The 24,081-nt window shown below is 41.9% G+C and overlaps 1 protein-coding gene across 5 annotated transcripts in view; it reads left to right on the plus strand.

Annotated features, from left to right (window-relative positions):
* The window catches only part of RAB27A (RAB27A, member RAS oncogene family), a 115,706-nt gene that overhangs the window by 78,189 nt on the left and 13,436 nt on the right, over positions 1 to 24,081 (plus strand). For all 5 annotated transcript variants that reach the window (XM_089668031.1, XM_089668010.1, XM_089668004.1 and 2 more), the window contains 2 exons: positions 5,761 to 5,846; positions 15,652 to 15,755. In XM_089668031.1, coding sequence (XP_089524157.1) covers positions 5,761 to 5,846; positions 15,652 to 15,755 — 190 coding nt within the window. The remainder of the gene's footprint in view (positions 1 to 5,760; positions 5,847 to 15,651; positions 15,756 to 24,081) is intronic.

Here is a 24,081-nt window from a genome sequence, read left to right on the forward strand (position 1 = left end):
GTCCAGGATAGGAGTCTTCATTAAACTGAGAAAAGTCTAACCTTTTTTGCTAGCTTTTTTTCTTCAAACAAGGTTTCCCTGCAAGCTACATGTGTTGGTCTCTATACACAGCTATCTGGATTGCTATTTCTTCTGAAGTAGCTTTGGGGGTTGTACCTAGACCCCGCTGCTCTGATAGTGAGGATTTTTCCTAATGCATCAGTGATTCCTACATTGTGCTGTGGGTACATAGCACTTACAGTTTGTACCCCTGCCATTCGGCCTATCTTCTGCACGTTGCGTGTTCATCAAGGACGTGCGCTGGCCCTGCCATTGTGGTATATCTGGATAACCTCCTGTTGTGGGATCAGTTGTCACATGTTCTGGCTGGGAATGTAGCTCAATTCATCCATATTGACTGAGTCCTGAGCCTTCTTAAAGCCCAGATATTCAAAGCTACTCATTGCTTTGAATATCTGGATCTTATTTTAGACACAACTCAAGCCAGAGTTTTTCTTCCCAGAAGAAACTTTAACCTCTCCTTTCCCAGGCTCAGGCTCTTGATTGTTGAAGCCCAGGTTCTGAGGGACAGGGATTGTCCCTGAATAAGTAATTCCTTTGATGATCAAGGCTAAGCAAACTTTGCTTGGTGGCCAGGTCACCCCTTGCTACTCTACTAAGGAAACATCCTGTCTTTTCTGTTATATGGGCCTAGAAAAGCATTTGGCCTCAAGTACCATTGAAGGACGCAGAAATTCACAGTGCCAATATCTGACCCTTAAAGAACAAGAAAGAAAATTGAATTTTTGTACTCTTTGTAAATTTAATTTCTTGGGATTTATTTAAAAACACAGGTCCTACCCCTCCATGTCTGATTGTGCTCTTGGTAATGATTTTTCACAAAACAAAGGCATGCTGGAAGTAGTAGTGAATATATCAGGCTGGCTACAGTTTTTTTGTTTGTGTGTTTGCCAGTATCCAAATCTTCCAATAAGTGGCAGTAAAACACTGCATTCTCTGAATTTCTGTCTCCCTCAATGAACTCTCAAGAAGCAAATTTTTCAGTACATTCAAATATCCCATTTTTGGGTTTATTTTAACTTTAACAATTCTCCCAAGGCCTGCATTCCAACACTGCATTTGCATATGGCTAGGTGTTCCCCCTCCCTCCCAATAAGTCTCTTAGGTGCCGAACACTTTGGTGGTGGGATAAAGGTATGTGCACATGTCCCCTATAGTTAGGAAAAGTTTTAATTAATCATTTTTTTTGTGCTGGTTCCATGGTGCAGGGTTGGACAGAGTTATTGAGATAGGAGGCGCATTCATGTGCTTGCTATATGTTTGTCAGTGTTGCCCTGCTATTTTTAGGCTAAATTAAGCAATGTTCAGGCTTTAGCAAAGATGTGTTTTTGCTGTTTAACATTAGCAAGTCACAGACTGCTTTTATTCCTTGACTGAAATTACACTGGAACTATTCCATATGACCCATTTGATCTTCATCCTGTGACAGCTTTGTCATCTGTGGTCACTAGAGGCCACTAAGATTTTATTACAAATCAGTACAAATATTTGACATTTTTGTTCTGTCATACTATGTTACTATTAAACCCTCAGTTGTCTATGCAAATCAGATCAGCCATAACATTATGACCACCCACCAAAACCTGTTGAAGCATGGACTCCATTTAACCACTGAAGGCATGCTGTGGTATCTGGCACCAAGCCGTCAGTAGCAGAACCTTGAAGTCCTGTAAGTTGCGAGGTGGGGCCTCCAGGGATTGGACTTGCTTTTCCAGCACATCCAACAGATGCTTGATTGGACTGAGAGGCCAAGTCAATATCTCAGACTCTGTTGTGTTCCTCAAACCATTCATGAATTCATCAGACCAGGCCACCTTCTTCCATTGCTCCGTGGTCCAGTTTTGATTCTCACTTGCCCATTGTAGGCGCCTTTGGTTGTGAGCAAGGGTTAGCATGGGCACCCTGATATGTCTGCAGCTATGCAGTCTTATACAAAACAAACTGCGATGCACTGTCTTTCTATCAGAACCAGCATTAACTTTTGCAGCAATTTAAGCTACAGTAGCTCTTCTACTGGATCAGAGTACATGGGCCAGCCTTCACTCCCCATGTGCATCAGTGAGCCTTGGCTGCCCATGACCCTGTCCCTGGTTCACTGGTTTTCTTTCCTTGCACCACTTTTGTTAGATCCTGACCAATACAGACCAGGAACATCCCAGAAGAGCTACACTTGGGGAGTTCTGATCGTTGTCTAACCATTACAATTTGGCCCTTGACAAAGTCAGTCAATTTCTTAAGCTTGCCTACTTTTGCTGCTTTCAACACGTCAACTTCAAGAATAACATGTTCACTTGCTGCCTATTATCTCCCATCTACTTTTAGGTGCTATTGTAACAGGATGATCTATGTTATCCATTGTATCTGTTAGTGGTCATAATTTTATGTCTGATCGGTGTATATCCTCTTAAGACTACTAAATCTGCATCACAAGTTACTGTGTATATAAACCTATTATTACAAACTAAAGAACTGAATGCAATATTAGGAGGAGCAATATCTTTCAGCAAACTCCTAGTTTTCTGTCCAGTTTTCTCACAGAAGATTGCTTCTCAGTGTCTATAGTATCCCTCGGCCTGTAATCGTTGACAACCTAAAGCAATAGGCTGAACAGCATCCTATATAAATGTCAATTTTTAAATTCCTGTGCAGAACAAGAAATATAGTTTCATCTTGCTCACAGAAAAACATTAGCAGTAGGTTAGCTTTTAATAAAATTTTTTGTCACATTGGGTATGTTCCCAACACATCCTATCCTGATGACACAAAATGAAGTAATGGGGAGGCAGACTGTAACAAAAACTGGCCAGATGTTCCAACCCTTTGTCATTCTGGTTAAGAAAGTTCTTTAATTGCCTTCTGTATCCACATTAGAGACAATTGGATGGCTTTCTGCTTTTAAACTAAACATCACAACCACCCCAATTTATATCTAGCTTTTAGAAAAACAAAATGCATTTTTCAGCCACTTACCAGCCAGCAAAAAAAAAAATGCATACAAATTATACAGGCCAATGGTTTGCATTAAAGTTACACAACCTTTGCAAATGTATGGTAAGTTACACTGCCACGTCATGTATATAGGTCTTCAGCTGTCATTGTTCCTGTGCATTCAGGGCTTGTTCAGAAGTTGAGCTATTGTGTTGCAAAACATCGCTGCTGCATGTTCAGTTCTGAGCGATTGCGTTTCTGTGTTTAGATGTTTGGGGGAATGATAAAACCGTGGCTCGACCACCTGCTTTTATGCCCCCTGACCGCATTTGTGTAAACATCTGAGCAAGCTTTTTTTTTTTTTTTCAACACTTACCTGCTCTTTGCAATGGATTTGCACAGAGCTGCCCCAAACCTGCTGTTGTCAGGTCCCCTGCCAGCACGCCTGACTGCTCCTCAGCTTGGTGTGCCACCATAGGAAACCTCTTGCTATTGTGGTACACTTGTGGGCTAGATCCCAAGCTGTACTGCCTTCGTTCATAGACAGAGACAGTGAGGCTAAGTCCTGCCCCTTTGTCACAGGATTTGACTGACAGCATTGGGAGCAAATGGTTCCTGTTGCTCTCAGCCAAGCCTGTGAGAGCGAGGAGAAGGGAGAGAGCCGCTATAGATGGGCACAGCGCTGGATTGAGTGAGAGGCTCAGCTAAGTATAAGGGTAGGGGGGTTGTGAGGGGGCATTCAGCTACCTAAACATTTTTTACCTGAAAAGCATTAAGGTAAAAAATATTTAGGCTTTAGAACTGCTTTAAAGCGGAAGTGCACCCAAAGGGGAAGGTCCACTTGTCTGCCTATCCCCCACCTCCACTGCCACATTTGGCACTTTTTGGGGGAGAGGGAGGAGTGGGTACCTGATTTTGACTGGTGCCCGCTCCCACTTCCGGATCAGATCGCCACGACAATCTGAGCCGAACGTCCGCGCCCCCCAACATCCACAACCTTTTGGGACACTTCACAGATCCCAGAAGATTGTGTCCTATTCACAAAGCACAGTGCAGTGGGGAGCCGGATGTGAAGCTGCAAGGGTTCCCTAATGTAAGATACCGGTGCCAGCACGCAAAGTTGATTGAACAATTGGCTCAGATGAGGTCATCACTGGATCCCTGGACAGGTAAGTGTCCTTTAGCAGCTACAGTATTTGTAGCTGCTGACTTTTGGGGGGGAGCCTAGAGCTCCACTTTAACCACCTCCCGCCCGGCCGTTGTATATAAACGGCCTGACAGTGGCACTGCAGGGTCGGGTGGCCATTTATAAACGGCCTCCCCGCACCCTGGGAGCAGGCAGCACCGCGATCCGGTGCCCGCTGTGTCTTCCATACACAGTGAAACACCGATCGTCGGACGGGACCTCTGTACGAGGTCCCGATCATGTGATCACTGATTGACCAATCAGTGATCACATGCAAAGTAGTAAGCAAGATGTCACTTGTGACATCATTGCTTACTACGTGGGAAATCTCTGAATGATCACAGAAGTCACATGGTACAAGGCTATTCACAACAGCCTTGTACCATGTGACAAGCTGTGACCAATCACAGCTTACTCAGTAGTTCTCAATGGCTGCAAGAATGCAGACAGAGAGAAAGAGAAATGATTGCTTTTACATCCTATATGGGTGTAAAAGCAATCCGTGTAAAAAAAAAAAAATCTTCATCACCCCCCACAAGTAGTACAGTGTCACCATGGTGACACTGTACTGCTAGGGTGACAGTATGTAAAAAAAACAAACAAAAAAATAATATAAAAAAATAAAATAAAAATGTAAAAAAAAGTTTAAAAATTATAATTTTTGGTTATAAACTAATTTGGCTTATTTTTTTTTAATTTTTTTACTAAAAAGATAACGAAATAAATTTTGGCCAAGATTTATGATGAAATATTATTTATTTGCAAAATTTTATAAGAAAAACACTTTTCTTTCAAAATTTTTGGACTTTTTCATTTACATAGCAAAAAAAATAAAAATCTCAGCAGTGAATAAATACCACCAAAATAAAGCTTTATCTGTCTCAAAACAATGGTAAAAAATTCATATGGGTACAGTGTTGCATGACCGTGCAATTGTCATTCAAAGTGTGATAGCGCTGAAAGCTGAACATTGCCCTGGACAGGAAGGGGGTGAAAGTGTCCGGACAGGAAGTGGTTAAGGAGAAATGGACTGCCTCCAGGCATACCTGCCCTTAACGTATCCATTGATATATGCTCCAACATGAAGGTGCTCAGAGATTAGAATTCGGTCTGCACTTTACAGAAGGGTCCTTGACAAGGCTTTTTAAATGCAGATTGTTAGAAAGTGTAATTTGTTTTTTGTTTTTTTTTGTTTTTTTGTTCTGTTTTCTGCTGGCTAGCTGGTAAGTGTGCCTGGAAATACATTTTGCTTTGTCTACTTTTAAACTATTCTTGATGCAAGAAAAACTTTCCTTGAAATAAATTAAATTTTTCGTTAATTATGTATAATTTGTCTTTTTTGTGAAATACATGTGTACAAAGCCATGCTGTAAAGATCTGCCTCTTGGCTGCTTTCATTGCTGTGCTTGTACTGACATTGCAGTGTTTGGTATGAATATACGCCGACAGAACTTTGTCAGGACAGTTACATCGCAAGTTTTTTTTTTTCAGTTATGCATGTCATACGCTAAATTTCCCATGTTATCTGTTATTTCAATTGCTGAAAGCTTTCTTGCTTGTCATGGTTAATGATCATCTTTCCACAGCCATATCGAACTAATGGTCCTGATGGTGTAGCGGGAAGAAGTCAAAGGGTTCACTTGCAACTTTGGGACACAGCTGGCCAAGAAAGGTGAGCAATGTCAGAACACAATGTAGACAGGGCATAACAACAGCTATAGTGGGGTCTTTTGACTGCTATGACACCCAGAGAATGTAGCTTTTAATCTGTCATAAAATTCATTTTATACAAACTTGGCATCTCCAGACAGCTAGAACAATAATTTGTAAACCACAGTATTATTACTTTTTAAAGGTAGACACCAAAGATTTGCTTGTCTTATGCAAAAGAGATAACCTTGGTACCCTGTAATGGGTCTTCTCTTCCTCAAAAGCCATGTTCTGTTCTATGTCCACCACTATACAGCAGTGATGGTCAACTTACAAGGTATAAATGGCCTTGCGTGTGTCCTGACATCACCAAAGAACTGCTTACTATAGGCATTATATGTATTGCTACAGGAGACAGTCTGAAGTTTTACAAGAAGAAATGGTCATAGGCTTTGCTACAGAAGTGATTAGAGACTGGAGACCAGGGGCAAGTTACATGAGAATGCTAGAAGCCCTTTTCCAAATCATTGCTCTTACTGTTCGAGCCTGAGGGTCACACTGCAAGCACCAGAGAGCCACAGGTTGGGCACTGGAGCTATAGAGGATGGCTACTGTCGGAGGAAAAGAGGAACATTTTCAATATGGAATATGATACAGAATTTGAGACTACACAGTATTCAACTTTTGTTTAGTAAACACAATGGTGATGCATTACTGTGCCACTAATTTGATTTCATTAGGTCTGCAAAGCAAGTAATTTTGGACCTCCTTGTAGTACTGGGTGAAAAATTAAAATAAAATTTGTTTTGGGACCTGTTTACGTTGTTTCTGCAATGCAAACTATAGCATATCATGGGAATAACTCAACACTGCACCTGACTTCTATGCATCTATTCCTCTGATACACTGTATAATGCTGCAGAGAATATTTTCCAGGCGGAAGAGCGCACCATTACCCCACCATGTACATTTCGAATGGTAAGTTTCCTTCTCCTCCCAACCTAGCAGGGGTATTAAAAGAGAAGTTTAGGGATGCAGAAAAATTACAAATCATACTCACCTAGATGGCTTCAGCACCAATCCCAGCTGCAGATGTCCCCTGTTGGCTAGACCGCAAGCACTGAGTGATCAAACACCGCTGCTCACTCAGTTCTCCCCCTCTGGTCTGAGCAGAGAGCTGTGTCTGTCGGTCAACGGCTCTCTGCTGTGCCCCTCCAGCGCTCACACCGGGGGCGAGAGGGGCTGGCTCAGGCTCCTGGCGGCATGCTGAGAGACTGAGCCAGAAGCCAGTTCAGGTATTTGGGTGGATCCCAAATGTTAAGTGGGGATCTCTCCCTGGCCAGGACAGACTGAAAACGGGTCACAGGAGAGCAGAGCAAACTGCACTCCTGTGATCCAGAAGAGAAATCTAGCCAAAAAGGCTTTGGCCATACTTTTCCTTTAAATATAATTCACAGAGGCCCAACCAGTAACATTTTTCCAGCAAAGGTATGAATATTATGTTTGTGCCATTACAGCAGTGTTCTCAGTCCCCACTTCAAATCCCCCCATTTATATCAGTGTCCTCCCTGCACATCTGCGTCCTTGTTTCCCTCCCCTCTTTACATCAGTCCCCCCTACACATCTCAGTCCCTTCCCCTTTACATCAATGTTCTCAGACCCACCTTCACACTGCAACACCCCCTCTACATTACCCCCTTCACTACCCCCTAGTTCCCCCTTCACATCAAGTCTCCCGTCCCCCCCACCCCCGTTTACATCACTGCCCCCTCCTTTACATCACCGTCCTCTGTCCCTATCGCTGTACATCACATTCCCTTTCTTTTACATCAGTGTCATCAGATCCCCCCCCCCCCCCCCCTTCCACATTGCAAGCCTCCTCTCCCCTGTGTCAGTGTCCTTAGTCCCCCCTTCCACCTTTACATCAGTGTCTTCAGTCCCCCCCCCCCCTTCACATCACTGACACCTCCCAAATACTAACTTCACAGTCCCCTTCACATCAGAGTTTAAAGTTAAACATTTATTAGAAAATTAAATTCTGATTGGTCACTTCAGACTGGCCCCAGTTGCTCTGCACATGCTTAGTTGCTCTCTATTCTCGACACTAAAATCACTATAGCCTGATCAGCTGACAGCTTTAACTGTTGTTGGAGAAGTAAAAAGGAATGACACAAAGAGTGCTGAGGGAACACAGATTATAGAGGGAGAAAAGAAAATCAGGAAGCAATTTACAGCTAACGTTGGTAGCATAATTATTAAATCGGAACTATACTCCCATTGAATCCAGCTTTGCGACATCCCAGAGCTCCCTGCCAGCCACTGACCTCTTCGGGTAGCCAGTTTCCAGGTCTTGATCACTGGCCACATTCATTGACTGACTGGGGCTGACATCACTCCCGCATGCGCAGGAGTATAGTCAGTTTCCGCATTGCCAAATTTCTACAGTGAGCTATGAACGTGCATGACAGCTAACTATCATTATATAGTGATCATGCATATAAAGTAATAAGAGTAGTACTGTTGTCACTATGGAGGTATTTATACTGTCCTGGCATTTTAGGGGCTCAAAAAATGAGATAGGCCATCAGAATTGATCAGTTTTCAAATCTATATATACACCCTAGTTAGTAGATGCTATAACTTTGACACAGACTACATAATATACACTGATTTGGGTTATTTTTACCAAAGAAATGTAGCAGACTATATATTGGCATACATTTATGATGAACGTTTTATTTGCAAAATTTTATAACCGTAAATAAGAAAAATAAGATATTTCCAAAATTTTTGGTATTTTTTCATTTTATATAGCAAAAAAATAAACCCAGTGGAGATTAAATACCACCAAAAGAAAGCTCTATTTGTGAGAAACAAATTATATAAATTTAATTTGTGTACAGTGTTGTATGACCGAGCAGATGCCAGATAAAGTAGAAGAGTGCTGAATAGCAAGAGATGCTCTGGTCATGAAGTGGGTAAAATCTTCCGGAGGGCAAGTGGTTAATGAGAAAAACAAAGGTGGAAGTTGTTTCTGAATTTTTAGTGAAAGTGCTCTGGATATCCAGGGAAAGCACATTCTAAAGCTAGAATGGGAATATTGTGTTTACTTGGTTAAGTTACAGTGAATAGTAGTGAATGATTTACCAGGTTACCATTGGAGCTTCAATTAGTCTTTTGTCAAACTGTGTTATGACGAGTTAGCTCCTTCTATGTGATTAGTAACACATTAAAACTCCTTAAATTATCAAAATGTTGGCGCTGTTGACTTCTAGGTTGAACAATATTTTCCATTGGTCTTTAAAGTGGTTTTAAAGGCAGAATATTTTTTTTCTTACTTTAACCACTTGCTCCCCAGAGGATTTACCCCCCTTCCTGACCAGGCCATTTTTTTGCGATACGGCTCTGTGTTACTTTAACTGACAATTGCGCAGTCATGCAATGTTGAACAAAGATCACATTTATATCATTTTTTTCCCCACAAATAGTGCTTTTTTTTGGTGGTATTTGATCACTTCTGCGGTTTTTATTTTTTGCGCTATAATCAAAAAAAGACTGGCAATTGTGAACAAAATGTTTTTTTTTTAAATTTCTTCATACATTTAGACCAAAATGTATTCTGCTACATGTCTTTGCTAAATAAAAAAATCCAATAAGTGTATATTAATTAGTTTACGTGAGAGTTACAGCATCCACAAATGGTGGAATATATACTGGAATTTTTATTTTTTTATACTAGTAATGGCGGCGTTCAGCGACTGCGGCGGGCATTCTGACACTGGGTGGGAACTGACTAACTGCCACTGGCATCTCCAGTGATACTAATACAGTGATCAATGCTAATAAAAAGCACTGACACTGTACTAATAACACAGGGCAGGAAGGAGTTCACATCTGAGGTGTTACCTGTGTGTTAGAGAGTGTTTTTATTGTGTACTGAGTGCTGTTTTACTAAGCAGACCTGCTGCTTTCTATCTCTCTACTGTGCAAAGAGATAGAAAGCAGCACATCCATGCTGACAGGAGAGAGATATGTATTGTTTACACACAGATCTCTCCCCTCTCAGCTTCGCCGTCGATCACCAAGTCGTGGCCAGGAATTGCCGGCCGGGACTCGGTGATTGACCTCCTCAGGACACAATAGCACCACTGGTGGGATGGGGAGCACGCAACCTACATGGAAATGTAAAATCACGTATATTTACTTGTTTTTGCACAGCAAAGCTGCCCTGTAGCAGTGCATCTGCTATGAGGCAGCAGGCAACTGCTTAGTGCATTCTATGCATTAAGGTAAAAAAAAAACTTTCTGCATGCAGTTCAATCCCCCTCAGCCCCCAATGCTTACCTGAGCCTCATCTCGATCCAGCGATGTGCACAAGAGCAGAGGTTCTCGCGTCTCTCCCCCTCCTCATTGGCTCAGAGACAGCAGCAAGAGCCATTGGCTTCAGCTGCTGTCAATCAGAGCCAGTGAGGAGGGAGTGGGAGGCGAGTTCGAGCTTCAGCTTGCTATGAGGGCACTTGGCTTGGGGGAGGAGCCAAGAGTTTCGGCGGGGGACTTGAGAAGAAAAGGATCAGGACTGCTCTGTTCAAAACCATCGCAAAGAGCAGGGTAGTATATCATATTTGTTGTTTTAAAAAAAAAAATAGAAATCTGTCTTTACAATCACTTATAGAGGGAGAGAGTGTCTCTGTGGTGAATTATTAAAAACATGGTGTAACTTGTGAAAAATACAGAATATGACTGAAAAAAAAATCACACAATGGTGCTGTAAAAAAAAAAAGAAGAAGAATCATAGGCCAACAACTGGAGCAAATTGAAAAAACATACATTTGGTAGCATGAGCAATTTGTTTTTCACTGAAGACATACAACATGTCTAAAATATAGTAATACCTCAGTTTACGAAATCGTTCTGCAGGAAGTTTTGTATAGCGAAAAATTCGTAAACCGAAACACAGTTTCCCATAGGAATGCATTAAAAACCAATTAATCCGTTCTGGAGGTCAGAAAAAAGTAAAACCTAGTAAAATACCGCATGAGTTATTTTATCAAGTCATGTGGTATTTTAGTAGTGACAACTATGTGTTTAAAGCTTCAGCTATCAGCGTGGTTCCCCACTGACAGCTGAATGTAAAAGAATTGTGGGCAATTAAAAATATAATTAAAATAACATCATGGGGTCCCCCCTCCCATCCATACCAAGCCCTTCGGGTCTGGTATGCATTTTGAGGAGAACTCCCGCACCAAAATGTAAAAGAAAATGTACCCCATACTCATTCACATGGGGATGGGGGGCTGGGATATGGGGGATTCCAGATTCCAATAATCCCCCTGCCTGCAGACCCCCACAATCATTGGCCAGGGTTGTGGGGAAGAGGCCCTTGTCCCCATCAGCATGGGGACAAGGTGCTTTGGGGGGGAGCCCCCTTGCCCCAAAGCACCCCCCCATGTTGAGGGCATGTGGCCTGGTATAGTTCAGGAGGGGCGCTTGCTTGTGTCTTACCCCACTTTCCTGACCTGCCTGGGCTTCATGCATGGATAAGGGTCCGGTATGGATTTTTGGGGGGGATCCCACACTGTTTTTTAAAATTTATTATGGTGCTGCTTTTTAAATGTAATTACCGCTTTTTTTTTCTTCACTATAGCTCAGAAATCAGCTGTCACTTTCTCCCAGCTAAAAAAGAGTTTTCTTTTAGTTTATTTCCCCAAGTTAAAAGAAACAATGTTTCCTTTTAGTTTCTTAAAAGAAACAAAATTTCCTTTAACTCTGGGGAAAGTGACAGCTAATCCTGTGAGCTATAGTGAAGAAGAAAAAAAAAAAGCCTGCAATTGCATTTAAAAATCAGCACCAACATACACCTTGTATTGCGAAAAACATTAGTAAACAATTAATAAACCGAGGCATTATTTTCAATGGATTTTCATTCGTAAACCGCAAATTACATTAACTGAGGCATTCGTAAACCGAGGTACCACTGTATATCTAAAGACAAAACTTTTTTTTTTTTTTTTTTTTTTTTTTTTTAAGCTTTGGATAGAGTGGAGAGGGATAGAACCACCTGTTGGTTTTTATTGCTGTCTTTGCATCTGTTGGGAAAATCCACAATTTTGGGTTGTCACCAGAATGGAAAAAGAGGGGAAATCTTCATATCGAAACACTAGCTACTAGCTCTGGTGACAACCAGGAATTTCCTCACTTTGGAGGGATTTCCTCTCAATTCCTGTTTTGGCTATGGGACAGGAAATGAAGAGTGATTCCCCCCCAACACAGATGGCAAAAAACCAGACCGGGGTTATAACCCTCCTTTACTCTATCCAAAATGAAAAGAATGTTTTGTCTTTAGTTCTACTTTTAAGTAAGAGCTACAGCCCAAGTAATAATCTGTATGTAAACTACAGTTAAGATACTGGTAAAATATTTTAGTGTAACTCTTCTTTTTGGCTTTCCATTGCGAGAGATTGTAAAATGTTGAGCTATAAAAACTGCTTAGAGGCCAGAAAATTCCACAAAGCACAATTTGAGGAGTGCTTATTATTGTTTTTTAAAGCTGGCCATAGATGATAGAGATACCTCCATTCATACTGATCACTATCAGAATACAGTGATCAGTGGCTGCAACCACAGAATGCTAAGAAAAAGCCCCATTCCCCCTCAGCACACAGGAGGTGATTGACAGCCCCAGCTATGCATGTTTTCCTATGAGACTGTGTAGAGGGAGATGAGTCCATTCAGTGTGTGAAATTACATCCCTGCCCTCTGCCTTATGGAGCTGAGAATTAACATTTGATCTGGGTGTTTTAGAGGGCTGTAGAGTGGTGAAGGTTTTGCAGATAAACAGGTACAACTTATGTAGGATTTGTTTAATCTTTGTGTATCGGCTGAGGCTAGTCGCTTCACTGGGTATATGTGAGGGTTTACAACTGCTTTAAGATACATTGGGACATTTGATGATTATTGGCCGACCCTGCATGCTCATCCTTTTTTAGCATATAGTAAATGTATCCTGTTCCAGGAAAAAAAATCATACTGTTGTTCTTCAGTTATCTACAACAGGGCCTTTCAAGAATTTGATATTTTATTTCTGCTGAAAATAAATAACTTAAAGTATAACTAAAGGCAAATTTCTTTTTTTTTAGTTTTGGGCAGAGTGGAGAGGGATTAGAATGTCTGTCAGTTTCTATTGCTGTGTGTGCCATCCTCTCTGTTTGCCCTGATTACCATTATATTAAAAGTGAAAGTAAACGAAAATCCCAAATTTTGGGTTGTCCCCAGAAAAGTAATAGAGGGGGAAGTCTTCCAATAGGACACTAGTTTTGGAGACCTGGGGGTCCCCAAGAAATTCTCTTACCCTAGATTCACACCTAAGCGTTTTCCGCTTTTCAGAAACACGCTACAGTCCATTTAACATGACTTCCTATAGAACATGTTCACATCTCAGCGTTTTCGCCCGGTGCGTTTTTTGGAAAGGGTCGGGGAATTTTGAATGCAAAAAGTTATCTTTTTGGTTTTATAGACTTCAATGGAAACGCTGCAGAAAAGCATGTAGTGCGTTTTTGCCTCGTTTTGTTATGCATTTTTGATGCGTTTTGCATTTTTTATCTGCCTAGCAACAAGAAAAAAAAAGCAAAACACGTGAAAAAGGCAAGTGCAAAAACACAACGCAGTGCAGAAACGGATCAAACGCAAACTGCATATGTGTGAACCTAAATTTAATTTGCAGGGATTTCCTCTCACTTCCTGTTTGGCTAAGGCACAGGAAGTGAAGGGAAATCTACGAAACGGGAAACACAGGGCGCAAAAAAAATCTGACAGGGATTTTAACCCTCCCTTACTCTCTCCAAAGTGAATATCACAACTTAAAGCGGAGTTCCACTCGACCTATCAAAAAATAAAACAGCCACACACCTGTCCCTCGGTCCTGTGGTGTGTCCCCCGCAGCTCATTTCACCGGCCGTCCTGTATTCCAGGAGGCCGGCATCTTCAGTGTGGGCACCCGGCTGTTATAGCTTGCAGCTTCACAGCCGGGTACCCACTGCGCATGCGCGAGAAGCGCTGCACTTCATGAATGGTCCTGTAGTCTTCTGGGATCTGTCACGTGTCCCAAAAGACTACAGGGAGGGGAGGACACCTTCCGCTTCCGATCACCTAGGTCAGTGGTCGGCAAGCCGCGGCTCGCGAGCCACATGCGGCTCTTTACACGCTTTAATGCGGCTCTCGTGTGCCGGGCGCCCGCTCCCCTCCCTCCTCTCGGGCGGCAGGGACTCTGCAGTGTGATCCAAAAAAAAAACAGCCAGGGCAGCGCGCTCAAATGCAATGATTGGCCAGTCTCGCTGCCACTCACATCCTGATAGCCAGTGATTGGCTGTCAGGATGTGTGTAGGCGGGGCAGCGTGACGAACGTGAGAGGAGCTAGGCTCCTCTCACAGTCCGCCCTGGAGACCGGAACGGCGCGGGAACACGGCGAGAGGAACGCGCAGAGCAAAGGTAAGTGAATTGACACAGGGGGGACTTGGCTTACTACTTGCTACTCACTACTACTATATGGGGGATGAATTACTATAGGGGGGATGAATTACTATGAGGGATAAATTACTATAGGGGGGATGAATTACTATATGGGGGATGAATTACTATAGGGGGGATGAATTACTATAGGGGGGATGAATTACTATAGGGGGGATGAATTACTATATGGGGGATGAATTACTATGGGGGATGAATTACTATGGGGGATGAATTACTATATGGGGGATGAATTACTATATGGGGGATGAATTACTATGGGGGATGAATTACTATGGGGGATGAATTACTATATGGGGGATGAATTACTATATGGGGGATGAATTACTATATGGGGGATGAATTACTATAGGGGGGATGAATTACTATATGGGGGATGAATTACTATATGGGGGATGAATTACTATATGGGGGATGAATTACTATGGGGGATGAATTACTATATGGGGGATGAATTACTATATGGGGGATGAATTACTATGGGGGATGAATTACTATGAGGGATGAATTACTATAGGGGGGATGAATTACTATAGGGGGGATGAATTACTATATGGGGGATGAATTACTATATGGGGGATGAATTACTATGGGGGATGAATTACTATATGTGGGATGAATTACTATAAAAACTTATTGAAACTAAAAACAGTGTACCATCCTATGTATTTTCAGTTTTAAAAATGTGGCTCTCAAAATAAATTTCAATCGTGGTTTTGGCGAGATTTGGCTCAGTTGAAAAAAAAGGTTGCCCACCACTGACCTAGGTGATCGGACTGGAAGTGGGAGTGGGTACCTGTCAAATTCGGGTACCCGCTCCCCCCAGGTGCCAATCCTTAATGGGGAGTGGGGGAGCAATCCTTAAAGCGGAACTTCCCCTTTTGGGTGGAGCTCCGCTTTAAATCACAAAGGGCATATAAACTTACAAATGCAACAATCCTTTACCTTCTATGTTAGCGTAAATCTGTGTTCACTGTATAGGAAACTTGTACTGAAAGAAATATGTAGACCACCATCGCTGCTAGTTTCTTGGCTGTCTGTAGCTTCAGTAGTTACTGTGTAGTGAGTGCCCCAGCCGCAGAAGATTGGTTCATTACAATCACTACTTCCTGGTGGGATTGCTCAGGTGGGTGCAGGATCCACACATGATCCCTGCTCATTAGCTGAATAAACACAGGATCACTGACACCAGGGGAGCCAATGAGATAAATCTCTTGAGAACAAGCCCTTTAATAAAAGAGTTGGTAAGTTTCTAAACTGTGGATTTCAGGAGTTCCTTACTTTGTCTTTTGCTTGTTTTCCAGGTTTCGCAGCTTAACAACCGCATTTTTCAGGGATGCAATGGGATTCCTTTTGCTTTTCGATTTAGCCAATGAACAGAGTTTCCTGAACGTCAGAAACTGGATAAGTATGTACTTCAATGATAGACAACTAAACCTGTCACTCTTTGACAGCTGATGCAGCCATTTGTTTTGTCATATTTCATCTATCCATTAACTAGGAACCAGTAACAGGTATACTTCTCACTCTGGATGATGCAGTTGGAACATTGTTTTGTGAAATGTTTCTGAATGTTGACACACAGAACAACAAAACACTTCATGGCCCCTTTAGAGCTATGATTGTGTTGTGAACATACATATTAATATTAATTGATTTAATTGTATATGAGTGCAGTGACAGGACCTAATCATTTTAATACACCTGACAGGACTTCTTTATGTAAAGCAGTAGTAAACCCAGCTGAAAAAAAACAAACTGGTCCTCCTGCAGGGTAAAGTCATAGTGTACTAGTGTGCACCGCATACTAGCACATTATGACAGACTTACCTGTGAAATGGATGCCTCCAGCGTCACCCTGTCACCGCTGATAGGGAATCTATCTTCACCCCTTCTTCCAGGTTCGCTGGCTGCGGCTGCTTGATAGGCCGAGCCACGATGACATCACTACTGCGCATCTGTGCGGGGGTCACGGTTTGCAGCAGAGGGCTCTGAAGGAACAGAATGGGTAATGCTATTCCTTCAAAGCGCATGCACCGGTGAAGTCACCAGTGGCTACACAGGTAGATCTCTCCTAAACGATGCACGTTTAAGGCATATTTACAGTACCTACAGGTAAGCCTTATTATAGGCTTGGATGAGAAGAGTAATACAGCGCCTCTGAGTGTAGACTGTAAGATATTTTTCTTTAACAAACCAAGCTGTCCAGCAAAAGAGGCAGTTAGAGGGTAGAGACAAACCATTTAAAGTAGAATTCCAGCCTTGTGCATCTGCCATCTAATCTTCATACACCCACACTACAGATCTTGTCCAGGGTCTCTGCTCCACGCACCCCTCTCTTAGTCCTGGGTCTCCGTTCTACACATCCTTCTCTCTTTCAGGGTCTCCTGTCAGGACTTGTGTCATCACCTGGGTCACCTACTGTTGGCACTGTTGATCCCAAAGTCAAAGGGAGCAGTTCCAGTGGCCACTAGTGGATGCCAACATCAGATGACCCAGGTGATGACACAAGTCCTGACAGGAGACTCTGAAATAGAGAGGGATGCGTGGAGCAGAGACCCTGGACAAGATCTGTAGCGTGGGTGTATGAAGATTAGAAGGCTGGAATTCTACTTTAATGGTTTGTCTCTACCCTCTAACTGCCTCTTTTGCAGGACAGCTTGGTTTGTTAAAGAAAAATATCCTACAGTCAACACAGAGGCGCTGTGTTTCTATTCTCATTCACTCTACCACAGCTCACCGGGTGTCTCAGACCGTTTGTTCCTCCGCCAACTCCTGATCCCACATTCAGCCTAGAGACTATGCGGACTGCTTATTCCATGCGCCTGTCCTCTCCCCTTTTTATTATAGGCTTACCTGTAGGTACAAAACAAAAAAGGGAGTTTACTCCTACTTTAAGTCTAAATATGGTATGTGAATTGTAATAATATATGTAATAATTGGCCAATCTCTGTGTTGATATGGTGCCAACACAATTTGTGCTTTACAAAAGAACCATCAGTTCAGTCCTTTCTGCAGAGAACCTTCATGCTGAAGTTTGTATGTGTTTTATCTGTGGGATTCCCCTGGAAGCTGGAACTTTACTCCAGTAATTGCTGCTAGCTTTGAGGTCCCTTGCAGAGTGGCTGCACTGCTACTTACTGACACAGGAGGTCTCCTGCCTGGTACAGCCTCCATTCAAAGTATACTTTCCATTTTCTCAATGAATGCAAAATGTTCTGATTGCACGAGTGGGAGATTGTGACATCACTGACCTGACTCTCTTCCTCGTACAATCAGAGAACACTTTGCATTAATTAAGACAATTAATATTGTTCCCTGTATGGCAATTGTGTGGAGCGAGTGACCTCCTGTCTTCATGGAGATGCTTGTAGTAATGGTGACTACTACAGTGATTTCCAGCTTCCATGGGGATCCCCAGGTATGGCACACACTTACATTGGTCCAAACTGGTAACTATGTAAAGATTGCCATATCTGGAATGAATCTTTGAAATCCAACATCCTCACTACAGTTACATAAGTGCACCTATCTACACCACAATCCGTTTCATCATATAACCGTATTTTATTTCTTTATTACAGGCATTTATAAAGCACTGACAATTTAACTGTGCTTTACATATTCTGCGTTCCTTATCTCTCGTGCATACACACATGCACACATATATTAGGGACAATTTGGACAGGAACCAATTGACTTACCAGCAAGTCTAAGAATTGTGGGAGGAAACCAACACAAGCACAAGGAGAATAAACTCCATGCATATAGCATCCTGGTTGGAACACAAATGAAAACCAAGAACCCCAGTGCTGCAAGGCAGAAATGTTACCCACTGAGCCACTATGCTGCAGTTAATATAAAGACTGTTTTTGGTTTGTGGCAGGAAAATAGAGCTCCTAGAGGAAAGGAGTAGATTTGGGGGAAATTTTTTGTAGGACGTGTTTCAGGTGGGAAAGGAATGAACAAACTTGGTGCCAACTCTGAGAGTTCATTAGAAATTCCTATTTGGCCTTTGAAGGAAACTAAATATATCAACATGGCTGGCTAGTACAGTGCGCAACTCCTTTTGGTCTACTCAATGTTTTTCATACAAGTACAGAAAGATATGTAAGCTACGGAATACCACAATGTTATATTACAAATTGCAGCTTGACAAAGAAATGGTGCAGAAGTACCTGTTAGGTGATAAACATGTATTGGTTGGCTGCTGGCCCTGGGTGTATCCTACTCAAGGAAAATTGAGTGACTTAAATCTTTCATACAGATGCTGCCATCCTGGTATAGGGATAGAGTTTGACGACACCTGTTGAAAATGCAAATGTATTCCCTTGTCTCATTCTATAAATTAGCTTTCTAAATGTATTTTTATTAAATTATTCAATGGCTGCCTTTTACGCTAGACTTACATCATTTAATTTTTTTTTTCGTTCAGCCAGCAGGTTGAGTGAAAAAAATTACCCGATTCGAAATGTATGGATGGGGGAATCACTCCTGCTGTGCTATTGTAGCTTGACAGGGATGAGACTTCCCCACTGTCAGAATACACTGATCAGTGCTGCCAGCTATAGCCAGCAACACTGATCGAGGAAAAAACAGACAGGCTGTTTATACAGAAGTAGATCGACTTCTGTACAACTGGCTTTTCCCATACATCGATCGAAATTTGTCTGGTCTCTTCTAAACCAGTTGAGTTTCAATCCATGCATGGCTACCCTTAAGCTACTAAAGTTTTGTGAAAGTAGGCTTTAACTAGATATTGAAAAATCTACTGCCTATTCTGTCTGCGTATCTTGTTTGTTAAAGGAAGTTTAACAAGCCTTGTGGTATTTTTCTTGCGAATAGCTAGGAACACCCTCCTCTTATGTAAACAGGCCGTCTAGATAGATTCTCTATTCCCACCCAAGATTGAGAGCTGTAGATTAGTTATGGAAACTACAGCACAAAGGAAAAAAAAAAGATCTTTGACTTCGTTTATTGGTGTTTTTGAATACACTTTAATAGAAATTAATTTAGCCAAATGGAATTCCCAGCTGACTTTACCCGTGCTATATTGTTTGCATGCGTCCCCCTCTCTCATTCCTAGAAGTCATCTCACAATCTAAGAAATGTGGGCAGTGGCATTGTGCATATCATTTTCTAGGTTATGATCTGTTTTATGATAAAATAAAATGCTGACAATCTGTACATAGACTTGTATCACTAGTATGACATCAGTGTCATAATTAGGAAGTACTATACTCTCTCATTAGGATAACACCTGATGATTTAAATATTTTAGATTGCAGATGTGATAGGGACAGGGTAAGTTATCCTATATATCCCAGCTGTCTTAAAGAAGTATTCCAGGAAATAAGCATTTACAATCTACTTAAAGCCTTAGTTTAGTAAAAAAAAAAAATCACTTACTATCATTACAATGTGTCTTTTTTTGCTGCTTGCTTTAATTGAATCCTGCCTCCATCGATCCCCCCATCACTGTAACCTTGCAGTGCAGCGGGGGTTAATAGAGCTGAGAAACCTGTCGTGCACTTCTCAAGCTTGCAGACTATGCCCGTCCTTTCTTCTCTCTTCCATGATAGATTTTATAAATGGAGGATGGGAGAATGAATGAAAGATCTGCCTCCTCTATTCATAGATCACTAATTATTAATAGCTATAGTATCGCCTCTATGAATAGAGGAGGGAGGGCAGAAAGAGCGGGCATAGTCAGCACTCTTGATGAGCTCATATCACAGGTGCCTTTGTTAACCTCCGTTGCACTGGAAGATTACGGGACTAGGGGGATCCAAGGAAAGGGTTTCAGCTGTCTTTGGGTTTGGCAAATGGGTTCACAAGCAAAGCATTCTGGGATTGGGCAAGGGGAGAGGAGGGATGGTCAGTGCAGCTGCTGTGTAGGATACCCGTAGCTGGGGCATTGGAGCACCGGAAGTCATAGCTATTCTGTTAGTGCTCAGTGAAGCAGTAAATTGTAAAAATAAGAGAGAGATCCAGGGAGTGGCATACATCTCACTGTAATTTACTCCTTGCATGCTAGCAGATTTTAAAAAAATTACTTTTTCCAGAGTTCTTCAAAGTGTGTATCTGGGCAAAAAAAAATGTATTTAGTATGTGTGCAATACATGCACATTTTTTCTATTTTATATATTTAAACATCCAACAAGTACAGAAAAATTCCTACTGAACCTGTCAGAAATCCAGTGACCTCCCATCTTCCTGTTTGATGCTGTCAACACAACAGTACCTCTGCGTTAATGAAATCTGAAGCAGTGTTGTCAGTCCTGACTGGGCTCTCCTGTGTTGGACTATAAAACACCTTCCCCTCTACTCATCTTTATAACATAAGGAAAAAATGTTCTATAGGCCAGCAGGTCAGAGAACAGCTTGGTATTTCAACAGAGGCAGCATTGTCCACTCAACACAGGATGTTAAGCGTCCCCTGGATTTTTAGCAGGATCATTGGGTACTTTTCTGCCCATTCATGAACCTTAAAGTGGTATTAAACCCAAAACCAAAAACATAATATATTGCAGCTTACCAATCATTAGATTTGGTGGCTGTCTTAGTTTTTTTTTTTAGGGCTTTTCCCCTCTGTTTTTGCCTGGTAATCTGGCTAGTAACACACCTTCTGTAATAGAGTGCCCCCCGCTCTGGATGAAGCACAAGGGGCACTTTTGGGCAGGGGCATTGTCAGTCTGAGGGGAGTGTTAGATGTCAGATTTAGATAGCTGAATTACTGGTCTATGGGCTTGAAATCCCTGCGGCTTTCTCTCCTCTCCTGGAAGTGCTGACAGTACGGACTATAGGGATTGTAATTAGTCAGCACCATCACATGGACAGCGCTGACCAATCAGAAGTTGCCTAGCCAAACCTGTTAGCACTGCAAGGAGAGGATAGAAAGCCGCTGGAATTTCAAATCCCTGGTCCTGTGACGCGACTTTTTTGTTGTCTGACTGTGTGGGATTGGCAAACTGGTACAGCGGGACTGGGGGGATAGGGATGGGGTCCAGTGGATGTCTGTGGGATTGGGAGCCAGAGCTAATGGAACCCGTTAATGCAAGATTTCCTGCACTGTTCCTTTGTGAACTTAGGCTCAAAGTCACTATGACAGGCCTGGGTTTCCACAGGAGCTGTGTGGGAAAACGCATGCAAATCGGACAGGAATTGCACCGCATTCCTGTTCAAATCACATGCAGTTCTTTGCAGTGCAGTTTGAGCCATTCATGTTTTATAGGCTCAAATCGCACCGCAAAGGTATTGGTACTCGTACTTGCAAGTTAAAAAAAAAAAAAAACGGTATCGGTGTATCCCTATATCCAGCCATCACATCTAAGAATTGGTAAGCTGCAAATATAATGTTTGCTTTTGGATTTAATACTACTTCGAAGGGTGAGTTAACGCATTAGCAGCCCGGTCATTGGAAACGGTCTACCAGTACACTCTAGTTTGTATAAAATCAGATATGACCCTATATTTGTAACGCAACACATCACTTCAGTAGGTACATTGCCACATCAAAGAAGTGATTCTGCCCTAAAAATCTAATCACCATTGAATCTTGTCGGGTGATTTGTTGGGAGTGCGCACTTCCATTCTGTTCCTTAGTGGACTGGTAAGTAGCCCTTTGGGACAGTTCTTGTCATGTCACATTTACACCAGATGAAGTGAATGTTTGACCCAGCAGAGTGGAAAATGGGATTCACAATGACACCGAGGATTTTCCATTATTCCTGCCATCTTTATTACTGATCTAGAAATTGATATCTTACCGTGAAATTAATCTTTAGAAGTCCTCTGCATTTTTTTTGCTTCCTTTTAATATTACAATTCCTTAACTTTGTATTACACATGTGCTATTCTGGAACAGTGGCCATTGGTTCAAATCTCAAACATGGTACCCCCTGCCTGGAGTTTGCATGTTCTCCCTGTGCCTGGGTGGGTTTCCTCCAGGTACTCCGGTTTCATCCCACACTCCAAAAACATGCTGGTAGGTTAATTGGATCCTGTCTAAATTGTCCCTAATATGTGTATGTATGAATGTGAGTTAGGGACCTTAGATGGTCAACCCCTTGAGGGTTAGGGACTGATGTGAATGTACAATATATGTATGTAAAGCGCTGCGTAAATTGACGGCACTATACGAGTACCTGTAGTAATAATAATCTCTCTTAGAAGTAGGCTGAAAAGATGTATATGATTAACCACTTCCCATCCGGCCCATGTATATAAACGGTCGGACAGGAGCAGTGCAGGGGCGAGTGGCCGTTTATAAACGTCCTCCCCGCTTCCCTGCTTGTGCATGCTCCCTGGGAGTGCGCAGCTCGCGATCCGGTGCCCGCTGTGTCTGGAGGACAAAGCAGAACAACGATCGTTGTACGGGACCTCTGTGTGAGGTCCCGATCATGTGATCACTGATTGGCCAATCAGTGATCACATGAAGAATAAGCAAGATGTCACTTCTGATATCATTGCTTACTACATGTGAAATCTGTGAATGATCACAGAGATCACATGGTACAAGACTAGTCACAATAGCCTTGCACTATGTGACAAGCTATGACCAATCACAGCTCTCACAGTAAGAATGCAGCCAGAGAGAATGAGAATTGATTGCTTTTACAGCCTTTATGGGTGTAAAAGCAATCCGTGTAAAAAAAAAAAAAAAAAAATCTTCATCACCCCCCCCCCCTCCCCCACACTGTACTGCTAGGGTGACAGTATGTAAAAAAAACCAAAACATTAATAATATAAAAAAAATAAAATAAAAATGTAAAAAAAAAAATTATTATTTTTGGTTATAAACTAATTTGGGTTATTTTGTTTTTTTACAAAAAAGATAACTGAATAAGTTTTGGAAAATATTTATGAATATTTATTTGCAAAATTTTATACGGAAAACACTTTTTTTCAAAATTTTTGGACTTTTTCATTTATATAGCAAAAAAATAAAATTCCCAGTGGTGAATAAATACCACCAAAATAAAGTTTTATCTGTCTCAAAAAAATGCTAAAATATTCATATGGGTACAGTGTTGCATGACTGCGCAATTGTCATTGAAAGTGTGATAGCGATGATAGCTGAAAATTGGCCTGGACAGGAAGGGGGTGAAAGTGTCCAGACTAGAAGTGGTTAACTGAGACTGAGCCAGGTTACTCAATAGTCCCTGCTTCCTTTACAAGTGCACCCTCTTGTGGATAAAGAAAGATTTAGACTATGATCTGCAGGTCTTGGGTTCGCCTCAGGTAAGCAGATGTCTCGCCAAAAGCATTATTTGGGGGAGACATCTGTCCATCCTCAGAGATGCAAGTACCTGCTAATGTCTCATGACTCTGCTGTCTGATTGAGCCACTGCAGGTACAATCAACTTGCTTTACTTTCTGTAGTGAGAATAGGGACAGATCAGCTCATCAAAAGGAGACAAGACAGCCAAAAACAAGCTGTAAAATCTCTTGTGATAACGAGTATTTCCAGTAGATGGAAGTACACAATGGTGTCCCCAGGGGCAGTCCTGAATGCCCCCATCTTTGCCTGATTCTTGCAGAAGGCCCTTAAATCAAGTACAGGATTGGGGCATTTAACTGGAAATTTCACAAATTTACTTAGAAATGCTGTAACTGAATTTCTGGCTATACAGGTGACTAGACCTCAAAATCAAGATGTTACAAATCAGTTTCCTAATTCGATAAATGTATGAATGCATGATTTACTCTTTTCTGTATTTTTTTTCTGCTCC

The sequence above is a fragment of the Staurois parvus genome, unplaced genomic scaffold (genome assembly GCF_062004578.1).
Source record: "Staurois parvus isolate SC_StPar_1 unplaced genomic scaffold, SC_StPar_1.0 ptg000054l, whole genome shotgun sequence".
Lineage (NCBI taxonomy): Eukaryota > Metazoa > Chordata > Amphibia > Anura > Ranidae > Staurois > Staurois parvus.